Genomic DNA, 23,716 nt, shown 5'->3' with positions numbered 1-23,716 from the left:
CCAAAAAACTACACAGTGATATTTTTAAACTACAGAAAATCAAAGATAAAGAAAAAATACTGAAAGAAGCCAGAGGAAAAAAAAGACACCTTACTTATAGAGAAACAGAGATAAAAATCATATCCAACTTCTCAAAAACCACAGAACCAAGAGAGTAAAATAAAGTTTTCAGAGAGTAAAATGTCAATCTAGAATTCTGTACGTTACAAAATTATCCTTCAAAACTGAAGGAGAAATAAAGATTTTCTCAAGCAAAAATTGAGGGAATTTGGTGCCAGTACATCTGACTTGCAAGAAATGTTAAAAAGAAGTTCTTCAACAAAAGGAAAATAATATAGGTCAGAAACTCAGATCTTCATAAAGAAAGAACAAAAAAGAAATAAATGAAGGTAAAATAAAAACTTTTATTTTTCTTATTCTTAGTGATCTAACAGGTAAGAGTCTGTTCGAAATCACAATTGCAACAATCTATTTGATTATATGTGCTTATGTATATATTATATGTACATATGCTTATATGTAAGTGAAATGAATGACAGCAATGATACAAATGATAGGAAGAAGGAATTACGAAGTACCTGTGAAGCAGTATAGCGTTATTTGAAAGTGGACTTGAATACATTGTAAATGTAGATTCAAACTCTAGAGCAATCACTAAAAAAAAAAAGTACAACTGATATACTAAGAAAGGAGAGAAAACTGAATCATATAAAATGCTCAATCAAAACCACAAAAAGCAGAAAAAGAGTGGAAGACAAAAATAGTAGCAAGAAAAAAGGCAAGAGAAAACTCTAACAAATATGGTAGATATTAATCCAACTGTATCAATAATCACTTTGAATGTCAATAGTCTAAATGCACCGAGAGAGAGAGATTGTCAGAATGAATCAAAAAACAAGACCCAACTATATATTGTCAACAAGAACCCACTTTCAATATAAAGACACATAAACATTAAAAGTAAATGGATGGAGAAAAATATACCATGCTAACTCTAATCAAAAGAAAATACAAGTAGCTATCTTGATTTCAGAGAGAGCAGACTTCAAAGTAAAGACAGTTATCGGGGATAAAGAAGGGCATTACATAATGATAAAGAATCAATTCTTCAAGAAGACATAACAATCCTTCACACATGTGTCCAAGAATAGTGTGTCTAACTATGTGAAGCAAAAATTAATAGAACTGCAAGGAGAAATAGATAAATCTATTATTATAGGTAGACTTCAACATCCTCTATCAGAAACAGATCCAGGAGACAGAAAATCTGTTAAGGACATAGTTGTCAAGAACACTATCAATCAACTGAAAATAATTGACATCTACAGACTAACCAAAAACAGCAGAATACACATTCTTCTTATGCTCATATGAAAGATTCACCAAGATAAATTACATTCTGGATGGACCATAAAACACATATTAATAAGTTTAAAAGACTAGAAATCAAGAAATGTCTGCGCTCTGACTACAGTGGAATTAAACTAGAAATCATTAACAGAAAGGTGACTGGAAAATCCCAAAAGAAATGAAGACTAAACAACACACTTCTAAATAACACATGGGTCCAAGAAGAAGAGATCCTAAAAGAAATTTTAAAATATCTGAACTAAATGAAAATGTAAATACAACTTATCAAAATTTGTAGCATGCAGAGAAGTAGTGCTTAGAGGGGTATTTATACCATTAAATGCATATATTAGAAAAGATGGAAAATCTAAAATCAATAATCTAAGTTTCCACTTTAGGAAACTAGAAAAAGAAAAGCAAATTAAAAAGCAGCAGAAAAGAAATAATATGAATCAGAGCCGAAATCAATGAAATTGAAAACAGAAAACTAAGAGACGAAAACAAAAGCTGTTATTTTGAAAAGATTAGTAAAATCAAGAAGCCTCTCGCCAGGCTACCTAAGAAAAACAGAGGACACAAATTACTACTATCAGAAATGAAAGAGAGGACATCACTACAGATCCCAAGGACATGAAAAGGATAATAAAGGAATACTATGAACAATTCTATGTCCACGAATTTGATAAACCAGATGAAATGGACCAATTTCTTGAAAAATAATATGCTAAAACTCACACAAGAAGAACTAATAATCAGAATAGGCCAACATCTATTAAAGAAATTGAATCAATAACTAATAACCTTCCAAAAGAGAAAGCCCCAGGTCAAGATGAGTTCACTGATGAATTTTCCCAAACATTTAAAGAGGATAGTATACCAATTCCCTACAATCTCTTTCAAAAGACAGAAGCTGAGAAAATACTTCCAATTCATTCTATGAGGCCAGGATTACCCTAATACCAAAAACAGACAGATATTATAAGAAAACAAAATAACAGACCATCATCTCTCCTGACCATAGATGCAAAAATCATCAACAAAATAATAGTGAATCGAATTCAACAAGGTATAAAATGAATCTCACACTATGACCAAGTAGGATTTATCCAACATACGTAAGGCTGGTTCAACATTCAAATGTCAATTAATGTAATCCATCATATCAAAAGACTAAGAAAAAAATCACATGATCATATCAACAGATTCAGAAAATACATGGCAAAATCCAACACTCACTCATGATAAAAACTCTCAGTAAACTAGGAATGGAGGGGAAGTTCCTCACCTTGATTAACAATATCTACAAAAAGCCTAAAGCTAACATAATATTTAGTGGTGAGAAACTAGAAGCTTTCCCACCAAGACCAGGAACAAAGCAAAGCAGTCTCCTCTCACCACTCTTTTTCAACATCATACTAGAAGTCCTAGCTAATGCAGTAAGACAAGAAAAGGAAACAAAAATAATACAGACTGGGGAGAAAGAAACAATAAAACTGTCTTTGTTCACAAATGACATGATCATCTAGGTAAAAAATCCATAAGAATCAACAAAAAAACTTCGGAACTAATAAGCAATTATAGCAAGGTTGCGAGATACAAGCTAATATACAAAAGTCAATCACTTTCTATATACCAGCAATCTACAAGTGAAGAAGTTAAGAACACAATGCCATTTACATTACCACCCAAAAAAAATAAAATACTTAGGTATAAATCTAATAAAATATGTACAAGATTTGTATGAGGAAAAATCACAAAACTGATGAAAGAAATTAAAGAACCAAATAAATGGATAGATATTCCATGTTCATGGATGGGAAGACTCAATACAGTCAAGATGTCAGTTCTTCCCTATTTGATCTACAGATTTAATGGAACCACAATCAAACTCCCAGAAAGGTATTCTATGGGTATCAATAAACTGATTCTAAAGTTTATATGGAGAATAAAAAGACCAAAAATAGCCAACACAATATTGAAGGAGAAGAATAAAGTTAGAGGGCTGACACAACCCAACTTCAAGACTCACTATTAAGCTACAGTAATCAAAACAGTGTGGTATTGGTGAAAGAACAGACGAAGAGGTTAATGGAAGAGACTAGAGTTCAGAAACAGACCCACATAAATAGAAGCAACTGATCTTTAACAAAAGAACAAAGACAATACAATGAAGTAAAGACAGTCTTCTCAGGGCTGGCCCCGTGGCCAAGTGGTTAAGTTCGCGCACTCCGCTGCAGGTGGCCCAGTGTTTCGTTGGTTCGAATCCTGGGCGCAGACATGGCACTGCTCATCAAACCACGCTGAGGCAGCGCCCCACATGCCACCACTAGAAGGACCCACAACCAAGAATATACAACTATGTACCGGGGGACTTTGGGGAGAAAAAGGAAAAAAAAAAAAACTGTTAAAAAAAAAAAAAGATACTCTTCTCAATAAATGGTGCTGGAACAGCCAGACGTCCACATGCAAAAAAATGAATCCAGACACACACCTTCCACTATTCACAAAAATTAATTCAAAATGAATTATAAACCAAAATGCAAAACACAAACTATAAGACTCCTAAAAGATAACACAGGAGAAAACCTACATGACTTTGCGTATGACAATGACTTTTTAGCTACAACACCAAAGACATGATCCATGAAAGCAATAATTCATAGGCTGAACTTCATTAAAATAAAAAACTTCGGCTCTGTGAAAGACGTCATGAGAACAGGACAACAAGCCACAGACTGGGAGAAAATATTTGCAAAAGACATATCTGATAAAGGACTATTATCCAAAATATACAAAGAACCCATTAAACTTAATAATAAGAAAACAATCTGATTAAAAATTGGGCCACAGACCTATCAGACACCTCACCAAAGAAGATATACAGATGGCAAATAAGTGTATGAAAAGATGCTCCACATCATGGGTCATCAGGGAAATGCAAATTAAAACAAGATACCACTAGACACCTATCAAAATGGCCAAAATCCAGAAAACTGACAACACCAAATGCTGACAGGGATGTAAAGCAACAGGAAGTCATTCATTGCTGATGGTAATGCAAAATGGTACAGCCACTTCAGAAGACACTTTGGCAGTTTCTTACAAATCTAAACATACTCTTACCACGCAATCTAGCAATCATGCTCCTTGGTATCTACTGAAATGAACTGAAAACTTGGACGTGAATGTTTACAGCAGCTTTACTCATAATTACCAAAATTTGGAAGCAACCAAGATGTCCTTCAGTAGGTGAATGAACTAACTGGTACATCTGGACAATTGAATATTATTCAGCACTAAAAAGAAACATGCTATCAAGCCACAAAAAGACATGAAGGAACCTTAAATACATGTTACTAAGTGAAAGAAGCCAATCTGAAAAGGCTCTATATTGTATGATTCCAACTATATGACATTCTGGAAAAGGCAAAGCTATGGAAACAATGAGAAGATCACAGGTTGCCAGAGGTTAGGAAGGAAGTGGAGGATTAACAGGCAGAGCACAGAAGATTTTTAGAGCAATGGAAATACTCTGTATGATTCTCTAATGGTGGATATGCATCATTATACATTTGTCCAAATTCATGGGATGTACAACACCAAGAGTGAACCCTAATGTAACCTATGGACTTTGGGTGATTATGAGGTGTCAATGTAGGTTCATCAATTATAACAAATATACTACTCTGGTAGGGGATGTTGATAATTGGGGAGGCTATGCATGTGTGCAGACAGGGGGTATACGAGAAATCTCTGTACCTTCCTCTCAATTTTGCTGTGAACCTAACTCAAAAAAAAAATCTTTGATAAAAAAAATTTTTAAATAATTAATATAAGTTCAAATAAAAAATGCACAACAATATATCATGCTATTTTAACAGATAACAATCTTCAGCCTGCTTTTCAGTCAGGTAATTTATGGATTAAGATGTCCACAGAGCAGTAAATTCTTAAGTATTAGATATAAATAAGTTTACTGTGAATCCCTTTTGTGCCTCATTAAGGTTAAGTTTTGTTTCAGTTATAATTTAGGGGTCATTTCTTTTCCCTTCCTCAATTAATCGAGTTGTCTATATATATTACCAAGAAACACACATGCATAATTAACAAAATTCTAAATGTAAATGAATGAAAGATCCCCGTTCTGTTAAGTCATCTAATTTGCCTACGATTCTGGCTCCTGAACTCAGTTGATGTTCATTACAGAAAAACGAACTGTCACTTCATAGAATGTAAAAGCAATTGTGGTATATTTTATATTGGCTTACATTTACCAATATCTAAAGTCAGCAGTCCACCTAACCGATATGTTAAGTCCAAAATCTTCTTTTTATCTCTAAGAACAGAAAGATTGTTACTTACCTTTCAGAAACCTCTTGCTTCAGCTGAGGAACTTCACCAAGTGCTGAATCAATATCCATGAAACCAAGAAAGTCTCGTTTTACATTAAGGGAAGGCTTCTCCAAACCCTTGCCTGATGTTTCATGACCTCTCGATAAAGCATCCGAATCAGTTAGCTGTATATCTGACCCCTCACCTTCTGTAAGACGGACTCGTTGACCAGGAGAACTGGGAACACTATTCCCTTCTTGATCAGAGCTGTTCTTTTGTTTTCCATCTCTCTGGGGCTTACTATTCAGTCCATCATCCCGGAAGCCTTTAGCAAACGGATTGTAATCTATTTTCAGCTGGGTAATCTGAATGTTCTGATAAGCTGTTACCGCAAAAAATTCCGTCTGTGGGAACGTAAAAGTGTGGACACCAGGGCCATTTAATTGTATCACTTCAGTAGCCTTTTCTGCAGGCACCAAATGAAGCCTTGGCAGATATCGATGCATAGAGTGCAAGATGATATGCCCTTCTTGGTCCAGTGTATTGTTGGTAAGTTTGAGTTTATAGAAAGATACTGGTTGATGCATCCAATAATGACCTGTGGAAGGAGATTCTGGATGAATAAAAACCCTCCCCAAAACATGGGGCTCAGCCTTCCCACTAGGTTCCCACCAGCGACCATTCCATTTATAACGATGGTTATCCACAGGAGATATATCCATGACAAGGATATATTTCATATTTGAATCTAAACCTGTTATCCAATAACGACAGTAAGGAAACATGCGTCTTCCCTGCTTGGTCAGAATCATCTCTGTGCTTCGATGATAGAACTCATTCCACATACTATTGTTATCCAAGGTGACAGTGATTCCTCCTACAGTACAATCAGCTGGAAGGCAAATCTTCCCTTTAGATTTTCCTGGTGATGACACACTACTAGCCAAAGCACAGGCATCTCGATTAGTAACCAAAATTCCTTGATCAGTTTTGCCATTTCCTGGCTGTTTTAGGATGACAAAGAAGGTAGGTGCTGTTCCTGCCACTGTCCCACCATCTTGATTAGCCAATATAATCTGCTGTTTCTCCTCCATGATTCCAGTGGGAAACTCAGGAGTAAGATAACTGTAGTCACCACATAGTCACAATGGCCTCACTAGCCTAAAAAAACAAACAAAAAAGCAAAAAACAAAAATCCTTTAATCAATTGAATATTTACTTTGTTAACAAAAATACAAGAATATATTACCCCCAAAATATATGCTTAAATTCTCCTAAGACTTTTTGCTTCTACCTTTTTCTCAATCACTGTACGGATATTCATTCTGAAATTTTTAATTATGTTTTTCCAGTTAATCTAATTAAATTACTCATATCCCAGCCCTCCAATAACTCACTATAGATACTATACACTTGTTTTAGAAAAACTATATAAAAGTATACAAACTTAAGGAGATTACATTGGAAGGTTATTTGCATTTAAAAAGGACCCTCACACTTCACGAATTAATTTGCTAGAGGATTTCGTTACACAGCGAGTTCTCCTGGGATGAATAAAAATAAATAAATTTCCATGTTACCACTGTACAGAATTAGCTCTTTATAATGGTTTTGGCATGGATTCATAAATAAGTAAAATGCTATCTTAACTTGTTAACACATATATTTAAAGAAACCATGACAAATCACTGCAACTTACTGGGAAAGAAACAGTCAGCTCTACACTTCAGATCTCTCATTGAAAGAAATTTCAGAAGAATCAAACATTTCAATCCTCCCTACGCAATGTCTCACCATATTTTTTTTAATTCTTAAAGAAATCCTGAGAAAAGCTTTTTGATAATAAGTAGGACACAAAACCTAGAAGCCAATAAGACAAAAACATTTTTGATAAATTCACCATCATCTAAATTTTTTACGTCTGACAGAAATCATTCGAGCAAAATAAAAAAAAAAAAATGACTAACTGGGAAAAAGTACTTGCAACTTCTATCACAAAGAACTCAATTCCCTAACATAAAAAGTGTTCCTACAGGGGCCAGCCCCATGGCCAAGTGGGTAAGTTTGCATGCTCTGCTTCCGGGGCCCAGGGTTTCACTGGTTCTGATCCTGGGCGTGGACATGACACCGTTCACCAAGCCATGCTGAGGCGGCATCCCACATGCCACAACTGGAAGGACCCACAACTAAAAATATACAACTATGTATCGGGGGACTTTGGGGAGAAAAAGGAAAAATAAAATCTTTAAAAAAAAAAGTGTGCCTATAAATCAATAAGACCAAAAACCAAATATAAATATGGGCAAAGGATAGAAAAAGCAAATGTCTATGAAAATGTACAGTCTCAGAATAGGAAAAAATGCAAATTAAAACCATTCTGAGATATTGTTTTTACCCTATCAAATGGCAAAAATCAGAGTTTCGTAGAGGTTGTTGGAAAGGGTGTAGGTCAAACGGCATTCTTATCTAACCAGTACCTGAGAGGGTAAGATGACAGAATCTCTATGACACAGGGCAACATAAAAATATCAAAAGTACAAATGCATATATCCTACGAAACAGCAGTTCTTCCAGGACTTTATCTTAAATATACACAAGAGTGTGCACGCACACACATCCATGATAAATGATATGTACAAGATTATTCCCTGCATTTCCATTTATAACAGCAAAAGCCTGGGGGGAAAATGTCCATCAACAGAGACTGGTTAAATAAATGGTGGTAAATCCATAGAGTGGAATATTCTGCAGCTATAAAACAGAATGTATAAACTTTATAGACCCACTCAAAATTATTTACAACATATATTAAGGACAAAATGTTCAAATGAGTTATAGATTATGCTATAGTTCTTTACATAGTTAAAAAAACAAACGTCAAAGAAAGAAAAGAATACGTATGTATTTGCGTGACATAGACTATCTGTAAATATAGAAGAGGACCTAGTACCATTGGCTATATCAAGGGAAAATAGAGTGGCTGGGAAAACACATTCTCTGAGATTTTCTAAATTTTGTATCTTGTGAACATACAACGTATTCAAAAAATAAAGTTAAGGCCCCATGACCTACTGGTTAAGTTCAGCACACTGCTTCAGCAGCCTGGGTTCAGATCCCAGTTACAGACCTATACCACTCATTGGTGGCTGTTCTGTGGCAGTGACTCACTATAAAAAAGATGACTGGCACAGATGTTAGCTCAGGGCTAATCTTCCTCAGCAAACAAATAAATAAAGTTAAAATAAATTAATTAATTCTTAAAAGTTATAATAAAAACACCACATATGTTGTATGATTCCATTTATATGAAATGTCCAGAACAGACAAATCTATAGAGACAGAAGGTAGATTAGTGGTTGCCAGGGTAGGAGGAGAGGGATATTTGGGACAATTGCTAATGGGTATGGGGTTTCTTTGGGGGTGACAGACGTGTTCAAGAACTAAAAACCACTAAAGTGTATCCTCTAAAATGGTCCATTTTATGTTATGTGAATTATATACCCCATTAAAAGTTATAAAGAAACCTGCGATTGTTAAATTCAACTGAACTGACGTGTTAAATTACCTAATATTCTACAAGATATAGAGCTATCTCCTCCAAATAGCTTTTATACAAAAAAGATGCTACATCACTACTCCTATGTAAGTGGGTCAGTAATTTTGATTAATCAAATTCAGCCACTTATTGCTGCTCCTCATTTTAATTAAAAAGTCTAATTTTACCTTTCATCAGAGCTACTGACAAGTAGCAAAAGCATCTGGATTTTACCTCTTCTTTCAGAACTGGCCACACGACAAAATAAGAAAATTGTTTTAAAAGCTCCAAAACTTGGGGCCGGCCCCGTGGCCTAGTGGTTAAGTTTGCGCACTCCGGTGCAGGCAGCCCAGTGTTTCATGGGTTCGAATCCTGGGCGCAGACATGGCACCGCTCATCGAGCCACGCTGAGGCGGTGTCCCACATGCCACAACTAGAAGGACCCACAACGAAGAATATACAACTATGTACCAGGGGGCTTTGGGGAGAAAAAGGAAAAAAATAAAATCTTTAAAAAAAAAAGCTCCAAAACTTAAAATATTTGTTAGCCTGAGGATAACACATATTTTAAAAATCAAGACTTCATAAAAGTAGGCTATTGTTTCCTATTATGGCTAGATATAAAAACAAAAACCCACTTCCTAACACTAAAGCTCTAAATCCAAGGAAAGGTATAAAAAGAATCTCTCCTGTGATTTGGAGTTTATTTTTAAGCGGTAGAAAAAATTTAGTGTGATTCTTTTCAAAAACTGCCTCAGGCTTCAGACAATTAAGTTATCAGTTTCCTAACACTAACCAGTGTAAGCAAAACCTATCAGAGATGGCTAAGACAAAATTTAAACATACTTAGTATAACTGAAATTTCACAAGGTTGTAAATTATCATAATCTTAATTAAAAAATAAAAAAAATTAAATTAAAAAAATTTAAACATACTTAGAAGTCACAAATAAGGTGACAAAGGTAAAAACAGTAAAGCTTAGAGAACAAAAATGACTATCTCTGCAATGGTGTATAACACAAACAATGCAAACTCCTAATCCTGTACCTACCCCATAAAGTTCAAGGTTTTGTTACAAATCACCAATTATTTTTGTGAGCAATCATACAAAACATTCTTATTAAAGTGTATTTAAATATGACTAAGGTGCCAAAGGACTACCTAACAAAAAATTTTAGCAATCCCAAACCTATGAATAAACAGTTGAAATCTCTTAAACACTATCTTCTAATAATATTAAAATCTTGGTTTTCAGATCATTACAGGTAAAACTAGGGCAAACAAGTTTTAACCAATGCTTTAAAAATCACTAACTTTAAATAATTAATCTACAAAATGTCACACACGCATCTCAAATTTTTCTTTTTGCCTAAACAAAAAAAACAAGTGCAGAAAAGCAGACTGCCCTATTTGGACTCTGCTGTACACAGGTATCTAATATAATTTTTAAAATGTAAAAATGTATATGAAGACAAGAAAAAGTTAGAATTTTTAGACTTCTGATCTGTATAAGATCTTTTTTCAAAAAATCCTCCAAGTCATTCCATGAGTTGATCAAATGCATAAAACCAAAGATCTAAAGATTGGCGCCTGAGCTAACATCTGTTGCCAATCTTTTTTTTTCTCCTTTTCCTTCCTCTCTGGGAAGCCCCTCAGTACATAGTTGTATATTGTAGTTGTAGGTCTTTCTGGTTGTGCAATGTGGGACACTGCCTCAGCATGGCCCGATGAGCCATGCTAGGTCCGCGCCCAGGATCCAAACTGGCGAAACCCTGGGCTGCGCACAAACTTAACCACTGGGCCATGGGGCCAGTCCCATAAAGATCTAACTTATGACTCAAACCATCACCATCTTGAACCAAACATTGCTACCGGTTTAGGAACGAGGCATCAAATTGTTATTCCATATCTTTTTTTTTTTCCTTTTTCTCCCCAAAGCCCCACAGTACACAGTTGTGTATTTTCAGTTGCGGGTCCTTCTAGTTGTGGCATATGGGATGCCACCTCAGTATGGCCTGATGAGCAGTGCCATGTCCACGCCCAGGATTTGAACCAGCAGAATCCTGGCCGGATGAAGCCAAGCGCCTGAACTTAACCACTCAGCCACGGGGCTGGCCCCTCACCTCAATCTTTAAGCACAGATTCCACTTCATATAAGCATATGCCTATGCTTTGGTGATATTATATTAGATTTTCTTGTCAAAGGATAATCAATGCAGCATATTCAGCAGTTTAAGACACAAACACCACTGTGAAGTCTAAGACAACTTGAACCAATTGCAAAAATCAAATGTACCGTTAGGAAGGGCTAGGCTACTCATGAAGAAACAAATCTCCTTCCAGCGAGATTCTAAAAAATATTCTGTATTTGACTCTCTAAAAGCTTTAAGGAAGACCAGAGTTTGGGCACATATATATAACTTAACATTCAAAAAAATCTCAGTTGAGCTTTTCAACATCAAGCACTTATCTACATAAAATAGCTATAATAATGAGCCGAGGAAATAAGTTTAGCTGTGGATGGGAAATACTCTAAGCAACATTCTGAAAATGTCACATGAGAAAGACACACACACACATACACTTTCACAGAGAATGTTTACAGGTAAGTAATGCGGCAAGTTCCATAAATAAACATCTTTTCACCAATGACCTCTTTGGGAAATGTTTAACTATTAAAGCGATGACCCTCACACAACTTACAAAATACACTAGCTAGTTTACTAGGTAGTTACCTAATTCAACAATTCATGTACTGACCCTCCACCAAAAAAACACCAAGTCAAAATTCCAAATCAATACTATTACTTTAAAAACACAAAATATTCAAATGCTGGTCAACCCATTCTGAATGTTTCCAGAGTTGCTAAAAATAACCATAATAGTATAGCAGGCACCAAGACGTTGGTTTGTTCCTTAATATAATTCACTACAAGAGTATGGCGAAATTAAACTACGTTTTTGAAATTCAAGTTGTGAGAGAATAGGTTCACTCGAATTTCAGTATTTATCAACATATAATGGGCCCAGAAATCTGAAAAATCACAAGTAAAATAGAATTTGGCTATAAGTATAAACAGAAAATAAGACAGCAAATGGTGGCAGACAGCGGAACAGCCAACTATCAGCTCTTAATTGATAGTACGTTAATTTTAATAATGAAATAAAAGGCGTTTGCTATCTATTAGTAAGCACTTACTTCGGACCAGACAATATCCTAGGCATTTTATCATCACTACAACCCTAGAAGGTAAATTTCAAAGTATTATATGAAATTCGTTAGGTTTTAAGGCACAGAACTGCATTTGCCTTAAGATAGTACACCCTCTTCTCTCCCCAGAGACGATTCGTTACTGCAGGCTTCGGGAGCATTTTCTATTCCTAGGACTGGTCCCTTAACTACAACTCGCGGGTTAGCAAGTTCTCATGTCCCTAGCAGTTGCCTAAATAAAATCTGTTGAACTTTTAGTAAGTATGGCAAGACAGCCAGGGCAGTGCATTTCCTCTAGTCCCAAGCATGTGTTTTCTGTTAAGTGAACCCAACCCACTCAACCCACACGACCAGTGGAAACATAACCCTAGGGCGTTAAGAAGCACTAGTGCTGATCCCAAACCCTTGGAAGTAAAAAGGTCTCCTGCTAGTCCCGGGCAGGAGCAGTCGCCGTCGACTATCAACGCCCCACAATTACCGCTTTTCAACTGCAGAGGCCAACTGGCCAAGAACCACGTGAAAAATGCCGCAAGGAAAGCTCTTCCAAGGAAGAGGAGTTCGGAGAGATCACGTGCCGCCGGCCGGAACCCGCCGATCGCTCGGCGGGATCCAGACGCAATCGGTTACCGTGGAGACTACAAAACCAGCCACTCGGCCCTCCCAGGCCAGCCCCCTTCCCAGCAGCCGTCACGCCGCCCCTAGGCACTTTCCCTGCAGGCTAACCGCGGCGTCGCGCCCAAAAAGAACAGGCAGAGCATTCTGCCAGGGACCCTGCCGCACCAGCCTGGGTAGCTTCACAACACGCACGGGCGGCGCGCGGGTGGGCTCAAAAGTTCTCTTGACCCACGTGTCTGTTTCGGCGACGCGAACCCTACGAGAGTGGTCTTCCCTCAGAAGGTGTACTTTGGTTACTCACGTTGTTCTGCCACCAGAACAGACCTCCGTTCTGCCTCCTTTCAGACCTCCTTCAGCCCTCCCTGCTTCCACCCTCGCCAGAAGGAGGCATCCCCAGGGTTCCGAAGGCAAAGCAAAAATCTTCACAGCAAAACATTTTGCACTCTCAACGCAGTTTGAAATGATCTCTAACTTCTCTATACTTTTCGCACACAGATTCCTCAACTTTGGTTACTGGCGCTAGGAGCGGTTTAATGTCCCAGTCCCACCTACCACTGAGAGCAGAGACCTACTTGACAATTTAACTGAAGCGGGAAATCTCATAAACAGAGAACCAGCCAAAGGCTGCCCCACAGAAAGAAAAAAAAAGAACAGAACACCTGCTCTACCCACCTGTTTCCCCCCGCCCTCATTTCTGCATTTACGAACCACCGGTCCTTTGTTTACCAAGTTCCCACTCCTATACAGCTCACTTCCTCGCCCTCCTTCTTGATTAAACTCGCGGTCCTGCCTCAAACAACTTGCCCGGAAATTACATGCTAGAAGAGACGTTTGTACAGGTGTCAAAACGCTGCACACAGCTCCTTAGAAAAGCGACGTCAGCGCCGTTTCCCTCGGAGTTTTGGAACCCCGAGACCTGGGCTGCAAAATGGGTAAAGCGCACAAACACCGCTCTCGACCTAAAGCCCCGCGCCCATCGTACCATGCGGCGCGGCACCCCACGCACGCGAGGGCAGGGCCGCGCCATGGGCACTTCTCACCCCGCCCGCCTCGTGGCCGCGCTCTCTGGCGTCGATGTTCCCGGTTAGTTCGCGGCGCGACGCGGAAATGAGGCCGCGTACGCGCGCGAGGCGACCTGCGCAGCCTCGCTCAGAGGACCAGAGGCGCACGCCAAAAGCGGCCGCGCGCAAGGCCCAGCCTGGCCAGGGCGTGCGAAGATCGCTCAGCGGAACGCTTCTCACGCCGCTCAAATACACAAGAGCTTCAAACTCTCGAAAAACTCCAATCGGGCCAGTTCTAAAGCGACGCCCTCCACCCAGGCCCGAGAGTTACCGTGCGGGGCGTGGCCGGCCTCACCCGGAGTCCTTCACATCCCGCCGGGGGCGGGTTATTCTGTTCGGTTCGCACACCGTGTGTCCGCTCCAGCTGAAGAGCCTGCGCGCGCACCGGACGTCCACGTCACCGCGCACGCGCTCCTACCCGCTCGGAGCCCGCCGCGCAAGCGCAAAAGAAGGCGAGAGCAGCACCTCCCTCGCCCCTCCCCCAACAACAGGAGGCCAAACGGCCCCGGAGCAGCGACAAGACCCTTGGGACCCGCCCCTGGAGCTGAAGCCGCTGTCTTTCCGGGTCCCAGCAACCGAGAAAAGCCTACTGAAGCTTCCAGAATCAAGAAAGGTACGGCAGGAGGAAGGCACCCCAATTCCCTCAGCCTCGCACACGAAGCCTTCGTGAAAACTGTGAACCCTGTGCCCGCGGGCTTTCTCCACTGTGCCAGCCACCGGTTCCCCTGGGCTCCTCGCCGGCCCCGCCCCGGCCGCGCCCAGCCCCACCCCCATGGGGCTCCGCAGCCCCCGCGGCTTCGCAAGCCCGTCAAATGAGCCCGAGATCTTCCTCCCAATGTGCTGAGAGCTTACGGAGCGCCTGAACGTCGGGAAACCTGGAAGAAAACCTCGAGAGACGGGTGGTCGAGTTTGCAACCTCCACGACCGAAGAACACTAGGAAAGTAGGAAGGAGACCGAAAACCTCACTGCTGAGTGGGAAGGGAAGAAGAGCTGCCACTAACTGGCCTAATATAAAGATGAAAGGTGGCCTGATAAAACAGTAAAACGTGGAAGTAAGAATTCTGCACGATAGAGTATGATCTGAGCTTTAATTCCTTGATCCTGTTTTCGGTTTTTGTTCAAGATTTTTAAACTAGGAGATGCAAAGAAAAAATTACCGAATCTCTATTCTGTGTCAGGCAGTTGCTGAACTAAGTTAACGGACAGTATTTCTCCCAACCAAACATCAAAAATTATCTTTCTTCTTGCCAGCTGCTCTTTCTTTTGTGCTGCTAATACTCCGGTAAAAAAGGAGGGTTGTTTAAAGTGAGGGGAAAAGAGGCAAAAACAGAAGTAGGTAGCAAAAGAGCAGAAGTTGTGGTCCATGTTTCCAAACAGTTTTCTTTCACTCTTTTTAGAAGAATTAGCAAGTACTGAGAACCTACTACATGCTAGGTGACTTACTACAAAACACTGTGGAGGAGGTTGACAGAAAGGAGCCAGGAGGAGGCGGCTTGTCCAACAGGACTGATCTGAGATGGACTCCAGGCATGTTAGGAAGGGTCTTCTTTCTCCTCATCTGCTCTTCCTGAGAGGATATGCCACATCATGGGGAGAAACTCTGCTGGAATTAACATGGACTGGAAAATGTGTAGGCTCAAGTTTACAGACTTGTGAAGTTGCTCTGAAACCCCCTTTCAGGCACTGACAACGAGAGCATTATGAGTGTAACAAATGAATAATACCCAAGATCCTAGGCAAAACTGAAAAGTAACAATTTCTTTGACACCTTCCTCCTCTAACCCCAAAAACCTCTTTCTTGCAAGCTGCCTTGTCAGAATCTCCCACCTCGTCCAAGAATGCCTTCCTCTCAAGGGTCTAAGGTTTCCTTACACAAAATTTCCATTTTCTGAGGCAGAAATAAAAGTTGTGTTGATTTACCATTAAAGCATCTGATCCTAAGGTGTAAATGACTGATGACTGCTTAACAACCATGCCTAGTGGTAGTAGTCTGCATCCCAAAAGAGACAAGTTAACACAAATGATACCTCTAATTGGAGAATCTGTGATGACACGGTGGGAGGGAGAGTGGAGATTTTCTTTTGCTACTCTTTCCATACACCAGGCAAACATATTGTGAAATGCCAGATACTTTAAAAAACATCACCAAATTTTCAAAATTCAGCACTGAATCTCCTGGTAGGAGAGGTAAACTACTGGTGGTTTTTCAAAGTGGGGTCTGCATAACCTATAAAGGTCTAGAGATGTACTATCAACAATCTGAGAACTTATAAATGATTTTATACATAATCGAAAATAATACTGCCACACTATTTCAGTGGCCTAGTTTTAGTTTATTATCAAGCTAGTACCAAGTAACCACTTTTTTAATTTGATTTTTCAAGTAACCTTTCAAATGGTTACATTCAACTTTTATTGCAACGTTTCTCAAATTGGGGTCCTTGGTTGTATTCTTTGGATATATAAGAACTTCTTCCTTTAAAAGGCATCCTTATATAACCCAAGTTTTTAAAATGCCAAGCTAACTGTCAGAGTTCATAGTTCTGAGTTTCACCTTGCTAGTGGAATTCTTTCATTTCACTTATCATAGCTCACCTTGTTTGTCCAGCCTAACACAAAAATCTTTCCCTTGGTTAAACTTTCAAAGAGATTTTACAAAATATTAGGGGGGTGGGGTCAGAGAATGCATGCAATATAAACAATCTGGCCTAAAAAGTAAACAGTTTTGATACAAGATTGCTCTATAAACACATAAGCCCTATCCCATTTACATGCACATTTTTCCTATTCAACAAATATTTGAGTACCTTGTATATATGCTGAGCATAGGAGAAAGACTGGTATCTCATGCACTGTTCAGATGTCTACACTAGAACTCCAAAGAGTTGGCACAACTTAACAGAATCCACCAACAAGACAGACTATATTCCTTATCCAATCTATTCAGATGCCATCTTCTCAGTTCTGATTTCTACTGAAGACATACCTCTCTCAAATGACTAAAAGAGAAAATGACTTCACTCTTCAGATGAGACTATCACCACCCCCCAAAACCCCTGGGTTGTGGTCTTGTTTACAATATCTTAATACAGTAAAGGCCATTATAAGAGCTACATACAGACTGGGTTACAAAGAGGCTTGTTTTTAACAAGAAGTCTTTCACTGGCCATAAAAACTTGTGTACTAGGTAGAGGGGGGGAAAAGAATCATACTAGCTTATCTACAACTCCATCCTTGCCTACCATTTAGTACTGCAACTAAAACCAATTCATGTCAAGGGGCAAAGTATGAATGGCTCCAATATCTGGAACTTGGACTAAAGAATTAAAAGTTCCAAGAGGCATACCCTCAAGGAGCTAATAATTTAACCCAATGAAGAGATTTCAAAATTTCTTAATCAGCATAGTAATGTGATTAAAAGTATGTTTTAGAAAATGTCTGTTAAGAGAAGGATGGAAAAGAAGATAGAAATGTCATGAAATGTTATCAATGTTCATTAAGAAACACCATTCCCTCTTCTTGCCCAGTATCTCAAGCCTGCAGATGTTCCTTACATTCTGCCTATGAAGATCTTCCCAGATGTCTCAAAGCTAACTCCTTTTCACCCTTCATGCCTAAGCTTAAACATCACTTCTTCAGGAAACTTTACTTAATGCCCAAGATCAGATAAGGTCTCCTTGTTATATGCTCTCACAGTACCCTGTATTTCTTTACAGCTCCTACCACAACTGTAACTGTTTTTAAAACTATGTATTGATGAATGTCTTGCCCACTAGACTGTTAGTTCCACTCTATTCCACTGCCTAACACAATGCCTGGAATACAGCACACACAAAATATTTGTTGAATAAATGAATATGAAACCATTGGTCCCAGTTCTCCAGCCAAGTCCAAATATCAAATATTGATTTAATGTCTAACAATTTGGGATTTGGAAAACAGAGTCATAATACATTTAACTATACTCATGTAATATGAACAAACAAGCATCCTGCTTTGGCCAACATTTTCCAAAGGGGTATGGTTGTAAATAGAAAAAAACTAGTACCATTGATTCTTATCCTAAATTATTTCTCTTTAAAAGAATGGCTAAATATTACTGCCAGGGCTGATGCTTGAAAAGATAACAATATTTTTCTAGGAAAGTCTAATTACTTACTGACTGCCTTTTGCCTGAATGACTTTTAATGGAATATTACCTAGAAAATTAACAAAGACAAACAGATTCTTTGCGTTGGAAGAAATGTTATGATTCTATAATTTACCATCTGGTAATAAAAGCAACAAGTTGTAACAGAGAGTGCCATCTGCATATACTCATCTACAAGAAAAAATTAGTAAATATCTTCAAGATGACAAGATACTTAGTAACAGTGAATTTGTTTTACTAAGATCTACAGGGAAAATGTCAGAAATCAGAAAATAAATGAAGTTCAGGAAGTTAGTTTCAGAAAGATTACAAAATACAAAAGAATAGGTCTAAAAGAAACAAAAAATAAAAGTTTTCAAATTACTACTAAGCCCTTAGAAGAAACATCTTATTTAGTAAGGAGAGTGTAAAAGGAAGAACAGGAAGAAGTTTACTTAACTAAGCCTAGAGCTGCACAGAGATTTAAAACACATGCGAACATATAAAAACAGAAACTAGAACTACTGGCCAAAGAAGAGGACTGAGAGACAGCAAGTAAACTGCAAGGCTGGAATCAGGCAAAAATCAAGAAGCCTCTGACTGAAAAATTGTCTGCAAATGCATATGAAAGAAGCCATGCTTAGTTTACATGAAGGGCACCAGTGCCTCATGGAAAGGAGCTATGGTGGTCAACATAGCAGTTCCTAGACTACCAGGACATCACAGACGAGGAAACTTTCCCCAAAAAAGATTTAGATAACCATCACAAGGAGAGCAAATTTTTATCTTACGAAGTATACCACCTACTATTCCCATTCTTTCTTAAAATAATGAATTTTTTTTTTTAAGATTTTTTTTTTCCTTTTTCTCCCCAAAGCCCCCCCAGTACATAGTTGTATATTTTTCGTTGTGGGTCCTTCTAGTTGTGGCATGTGGGACACTGCCTCAGCATGGTTTGATGAGCAGTGCCATGTCCGTGCCCAGGATTTGAACCAACGAAACATGGCTGCCTGCAGTGGAGCGCGCGAACTGAACCACTCGGCCATGGGGCCAGCCCCAAAATAATGAATATTTTAAGACCAAAAATCTAGGGAGAATATATCTCATAATGAATAATAGTCTTTTATTTCAAATACATTTAGATAGATGAAAATTTTACTGTATTGTCCTTATTTAATGGTATACCATTGAAAACTTTGCAGCAGGTATTTATAAATGTCTGCTAGCCATATAGCAAGCTCCCTGAATAGCTAAGAATTGGTCTTCTGAGAAAAAATAACATACGACAGGCCTGGGATAGGGTGTAAGTCACCTTGCCAAAAAGTCAAGAGTCAGCCTCTCCTTATCAGTAACAACAGAGGAAAAGAGGATATTAGCCAGGAGACACCCCAATCCAGACTAAAGGATGGCCACATGATTAGCAAGCTACTTTGAGTATGTGTGTTTGGTTGTGGGGCAGGACGGGGAGGGGTGGCGTAGTGGGGTACTGAAAACAGGATGATAGCTTTTGCACTGTGGCAAGATCCTAGGACATTGGTAGAGTGACATAAGAACAATGTAGTAAAACCAAGAACCAAGGTCAGACTTAATAAACCCCCCAATCACTGCATACTTAAGAAAAACTGTGGGACACATGGTGGCTCATGATGGCAAAGGAAGAGTTAAGTCAAGCTGCAATTAGTTTAAGCTGGGTTTCAGGCATATCAGACATAAGAGGAAAAACAGGAAAAAAAAAACTTCTTTAATCTGAAAAGTAAACCTAATGGGATTTTAAATATGACTTAAAAATAAACACTGTAAAAGAATTTTATAAGCTTTACCTTTCCTAAAAATGTTAGCTGTGATCCAACCACTGGAGGGCAGGGAACACCTGTTCAAGGAGAGAAAAAAGCTGTATTGAAATAGAGAATATAAAGATTATTCAAGCAACTTGAATGCAGTGCATTATCCAAATTACCTATATAGAGATTATAAATTGTAGAGATTATACAGGGCCAATACTTTTCATCCCAGGATTAGTTCCACCCAACATTCTCTGGGTTACCTAAGCACAAGGAAAATAAATAGGGATACAATCAGTTAAATAAATATTTGTTGAGCACCAACTATGTGCTAGGCACTGAACCAACAATAAAGGAATGAATAAAAATAAGTCCCCTCAAGGCTGGCCCTGTGGCCGAGTGGTTAAGTTCATGCACTCTGCTTAGGCAGCCCAGGATTTCACTGGTTCAGATACTGGGCGTGGACATGGCACTGCTCATCAGGCCATGCTGAGGTGGCGTCCCACATAGCAGAGCCAGCAGGACCTACAACTAGAATATACAACTATGTACTGGGGGGCTTTGGGGAGAAGAAGAAGAAAAGAAAAGAAAAAAAGATTGGCAACAGATGTTAGCTCAGGTGCCGATCTTTAAAAAATAAATAAATAAATAAGTCCCCTCATGAAGCTCAAGTTCTAGATGAAGAGACAGGATAATTACATTGTGAAACTGTTGTTGGCTGTTTGGAAAAAGCCTTCTAGGAACGCTGTAAGAACTCACATAGCCTAGGGAATCTAGTAAGGTTACAAAAGGAGGACTTTTGAGTTGGTCTTGAAGGAGAAAATTGAGTGAGAAAAGGAGAATACTGCAAGCAGCAGCTATATTCAGTAAACAAAGAACTACAATAAGTTATCCAGAAATTGGAGATAAGGCTGCCTTTGTAAGAGTAAAACACTGATGTAAAGATCAATACAACAAGATTAGTACCATGTAGACATAACCTACCCTTTGAAACGGGACTGGACACTTGGAAATATATATCCAATCTACAACTCCATGATGCTCATGATACGTATACATTCACTCATTCAAACATCTACATCCTTGCTCTGTACTGTAAAATATTTATCAGAGATACAGAAAAGAAAAGTTATGGAAGCACAGTGGAAGGAGGAACTATCATTAAAGTATCAAGTAAGGCTTAGTGTTAAATAAAGGATGTCTAGAAGTTGACAAAGCAAAGGAGGAGGGGCATTCTAAGCAGAGAGAACAGCTTGTGCAAAGGCCCATGATATAAAAGAACAGAGAATTTCATTAATTCTTTGAGTCAAACATTTATTGAGCATTCACCACACAAAGATCTTGGAACACAAAGACAAGACATGATTCTTACCCTCAAGAGCTTGCAGTCAATTATCAGACAACTAATTATCACATAACCAATAATCAATAATGACAGCAAAAAATGAAGAATGCTATTATTATGGCTCTCTGTCCAGGGTGCAATGGAAGCACAAACAAAGGGCAGCTAAATCAGACTGAAGAGGTCAGAAAAGAATTCCCAGAAAAACTAAAGAATGAGTAAAAATTAGCAAGGCATGAAAGAGCAGGGGCAGGGTGGGTACAGAAGAAAAGCATTTCAGACAGAAAGCAGCCAGCCTCTGTAAAGACAGAGGAACAAGAGAGGGAACACAGTCAGGAAGCACCAGTACTATAATGTGGCTACCATTAAAAATGCCCATGACCTGTGCAGGAACGTACCCATTGGACTAGAAAAGGCAAAGGAAGCCATATTATATATAGTATCTAGCAAGCAAGAGTTTGAGAATTCATCTTGTAGAAAAAGAGGAGCCATTAAAGGGATTATAAGAAGATATATGGTATACTCAGAGACACATGTTTTAAGAAAATTACTTCTGGCCACTGGTTAAGATGGTGTGGAGATGACAAGACTAGGAACCAATCAGACTTCTCTCTGTATCCACCTACATAGTTGCTCACATCAGAAACCCAAGTCATTCTTGACAGCTTCGTCTTCCTCACCTGTCCCCTATGTCCAGTCAATCACCAAATTTTCCTGTTCATTTTACATCCCTGACCTTCCTGACCATGATATGCTCTCAAAGTACCAAATACCTGTCCTTACTAGAACTTACCACAGGTCTAATTTTTATATTTATCTATATAATTCTTTCATTGTCTTATCTCTCCCCACTCATCCCACCACCCCTACAAACTATAAGTTAGGAATTATATCCTTTTTAACCTCTACGTTGTACCCTCAGTTCCTATTATAGTACCTAGTACTTAGAAGCACTCAATTTAGGCCGGCCCGGTGGTGCAGTGGTTAAGTGCACATGTTCTGCTGAGGCGGCCCGGGGTTTGCCGGTTCAGATCCCAGGTGCAGACATGCTGTGGTAGGCGTCCCACATATAAAGCTGGTCTGATGGAAGATGGGCACAGATGTTAGCTCAGGACCAGTCTTCCTCAGTGAAAAGAGGAGGATTGGCAGCAGATATTAGCTCAGGGCTAATCTTCCTCAAAAAAAAAAAAAAAAAGAAAGATTGACAGAAAAATATATATATATATATAAAAAAAAAAAAAAAAACATTTCTTTTTTTTTAAGGAAGGTTAGACCTGAGCTAACATCTGCTGCCAATCCTCCTCTTTTTTTTTTTTTTCTGAGGAAGACTGGCCCTAAGCTAACATCTGTGCCCATCTTCCTCTACTTTATATGTGGGAGGCCTACTACAGCATAGCTTTGCCAAGTGGTGCTACGTCTGCACCTGGGATCCGAACCGGTGAACCCCGTGCTGCCAAAGCAGAAAGTGCACACTTAACCACTGCGCCATCAGACCAGCCCCTTAAAACATTTTAAATCCATACATTTCATTCCACCTCCACTGCTGCCATACTCGTCCTAAACACCAACAGCTCTGATCTGGACTATTGCAATCAACATTTTTTTTTTTTTGCAAGACTCTTAACTTGATCTATGAGCATGCATTCTAGCTCCTCTCTAATCCATTTTCCACAAAGCATCAAGTGACCCTTTCTAAACATAAATCAGTTAATGCCATCTCTGCCATTTATAACCTTCCATTAGCATTTCATTTCATTCAGAATAAAATTCAAACTCTTAATATGGCCTACAGATCTCTGCATTCATATCATTCTCCTCATAACTTACCATACTCCAGGCACAATGACCTATTTCTCAAATGCTCCAAACCGTTTCCTACATCAGGGCCTTTGCACCACCTTTTCTTTTTGCCCGAAATGCTTACAGTCTCCAAAATCTTCACCTAGTTAATATCTATTCATTCTTCAGCTCTGTCTAAATGTCACCTCCTCAGCAGTGCTATCCCTACTCCCTAGTCTAAATTCTCTCTCATAGTATCCTATTCTGTTACTTCATAACACTTACAAATATGTATAATTATTTATTTACGATCATTTAATGTGTATCTCCTCCACAAATAATAAAGCTAACATTTACTGAGCATTTTAACATATTAACTCATTTAATCCTAATAACCAATGAAGCAGCAACTACTATTATCCTCATTTCACAGACGAAACTGAGGTATAGAGAGGTTAGTTAATTTGCCCTAGGTCATAAAGCAATAAGAAGTCAAAGTCTGAACCCAAAGTTCATGCTTTTAATCACTATGCTATAGCGTAAGCTTGGAGAAAACAGAGTAACTATGTCTGCTTTGTAT

At 38.8% G+C, this 23,716-nt stretch overlaps 1 protein-coding gene across 14 annotated transcripts in view; it reads right to left on the bottom strand.

The window, feature by feature from the left end:
• MGA (MAX dimerization protein MGA) overlaps positions 1-23,716 on the bottom strand; it is a 156,808-nt gene that overhangs the window by 82,673 nt on the left and 50,419 nt on the right. For 10 of the 14 annotated variants that reach the window (XM_046652484.1, XM_046652496.1, XM_046652497.1 and 7 more), the window contains exons 2-3: positions 20,055-20,104; positions 5,713-6,843 (exon numbers count right to left, since the gene is read on the bottom strand). In XM_046652484.1, the coding sequence (XP_046508440.1) occupies positions 5,713-6,776 (1,064 nt within the window). In that variant the 5' untranslated portion in view covers positions 6,777-6,843; positions 20,055-20,104. Of the gene's footprint in view, positions 1-5,712; positions 6,844-14,025; positions 14,317-14,375; positions 14,513-20,054; positions 20,105-20,191; positions 20,218-23,716 lie in introns of those variants that run through there. The other 4 variants (XM_046652487.1, XM_046652485.1, XM_046652488.1 and 1 more) reach the window with 4 other exon arrangements.

Source organism: Equus quagga, chromosome 2 (assembly GCF_021613505.1).
Source record: "Equus quagga isolate Etosha38 chromosome 2, UCLA_HA_Equagga_1.0, whole genome shotgun sequence".
NCBI classification, from domain to species: Eukaryota; Metazoa; Chordata; class Mammalia; order Perissodactyla; family Equidae; genus Equus; species Equus quagga.
This window is presented reverse-complemented; position numbering and strand designations above follow the sequence as displayed.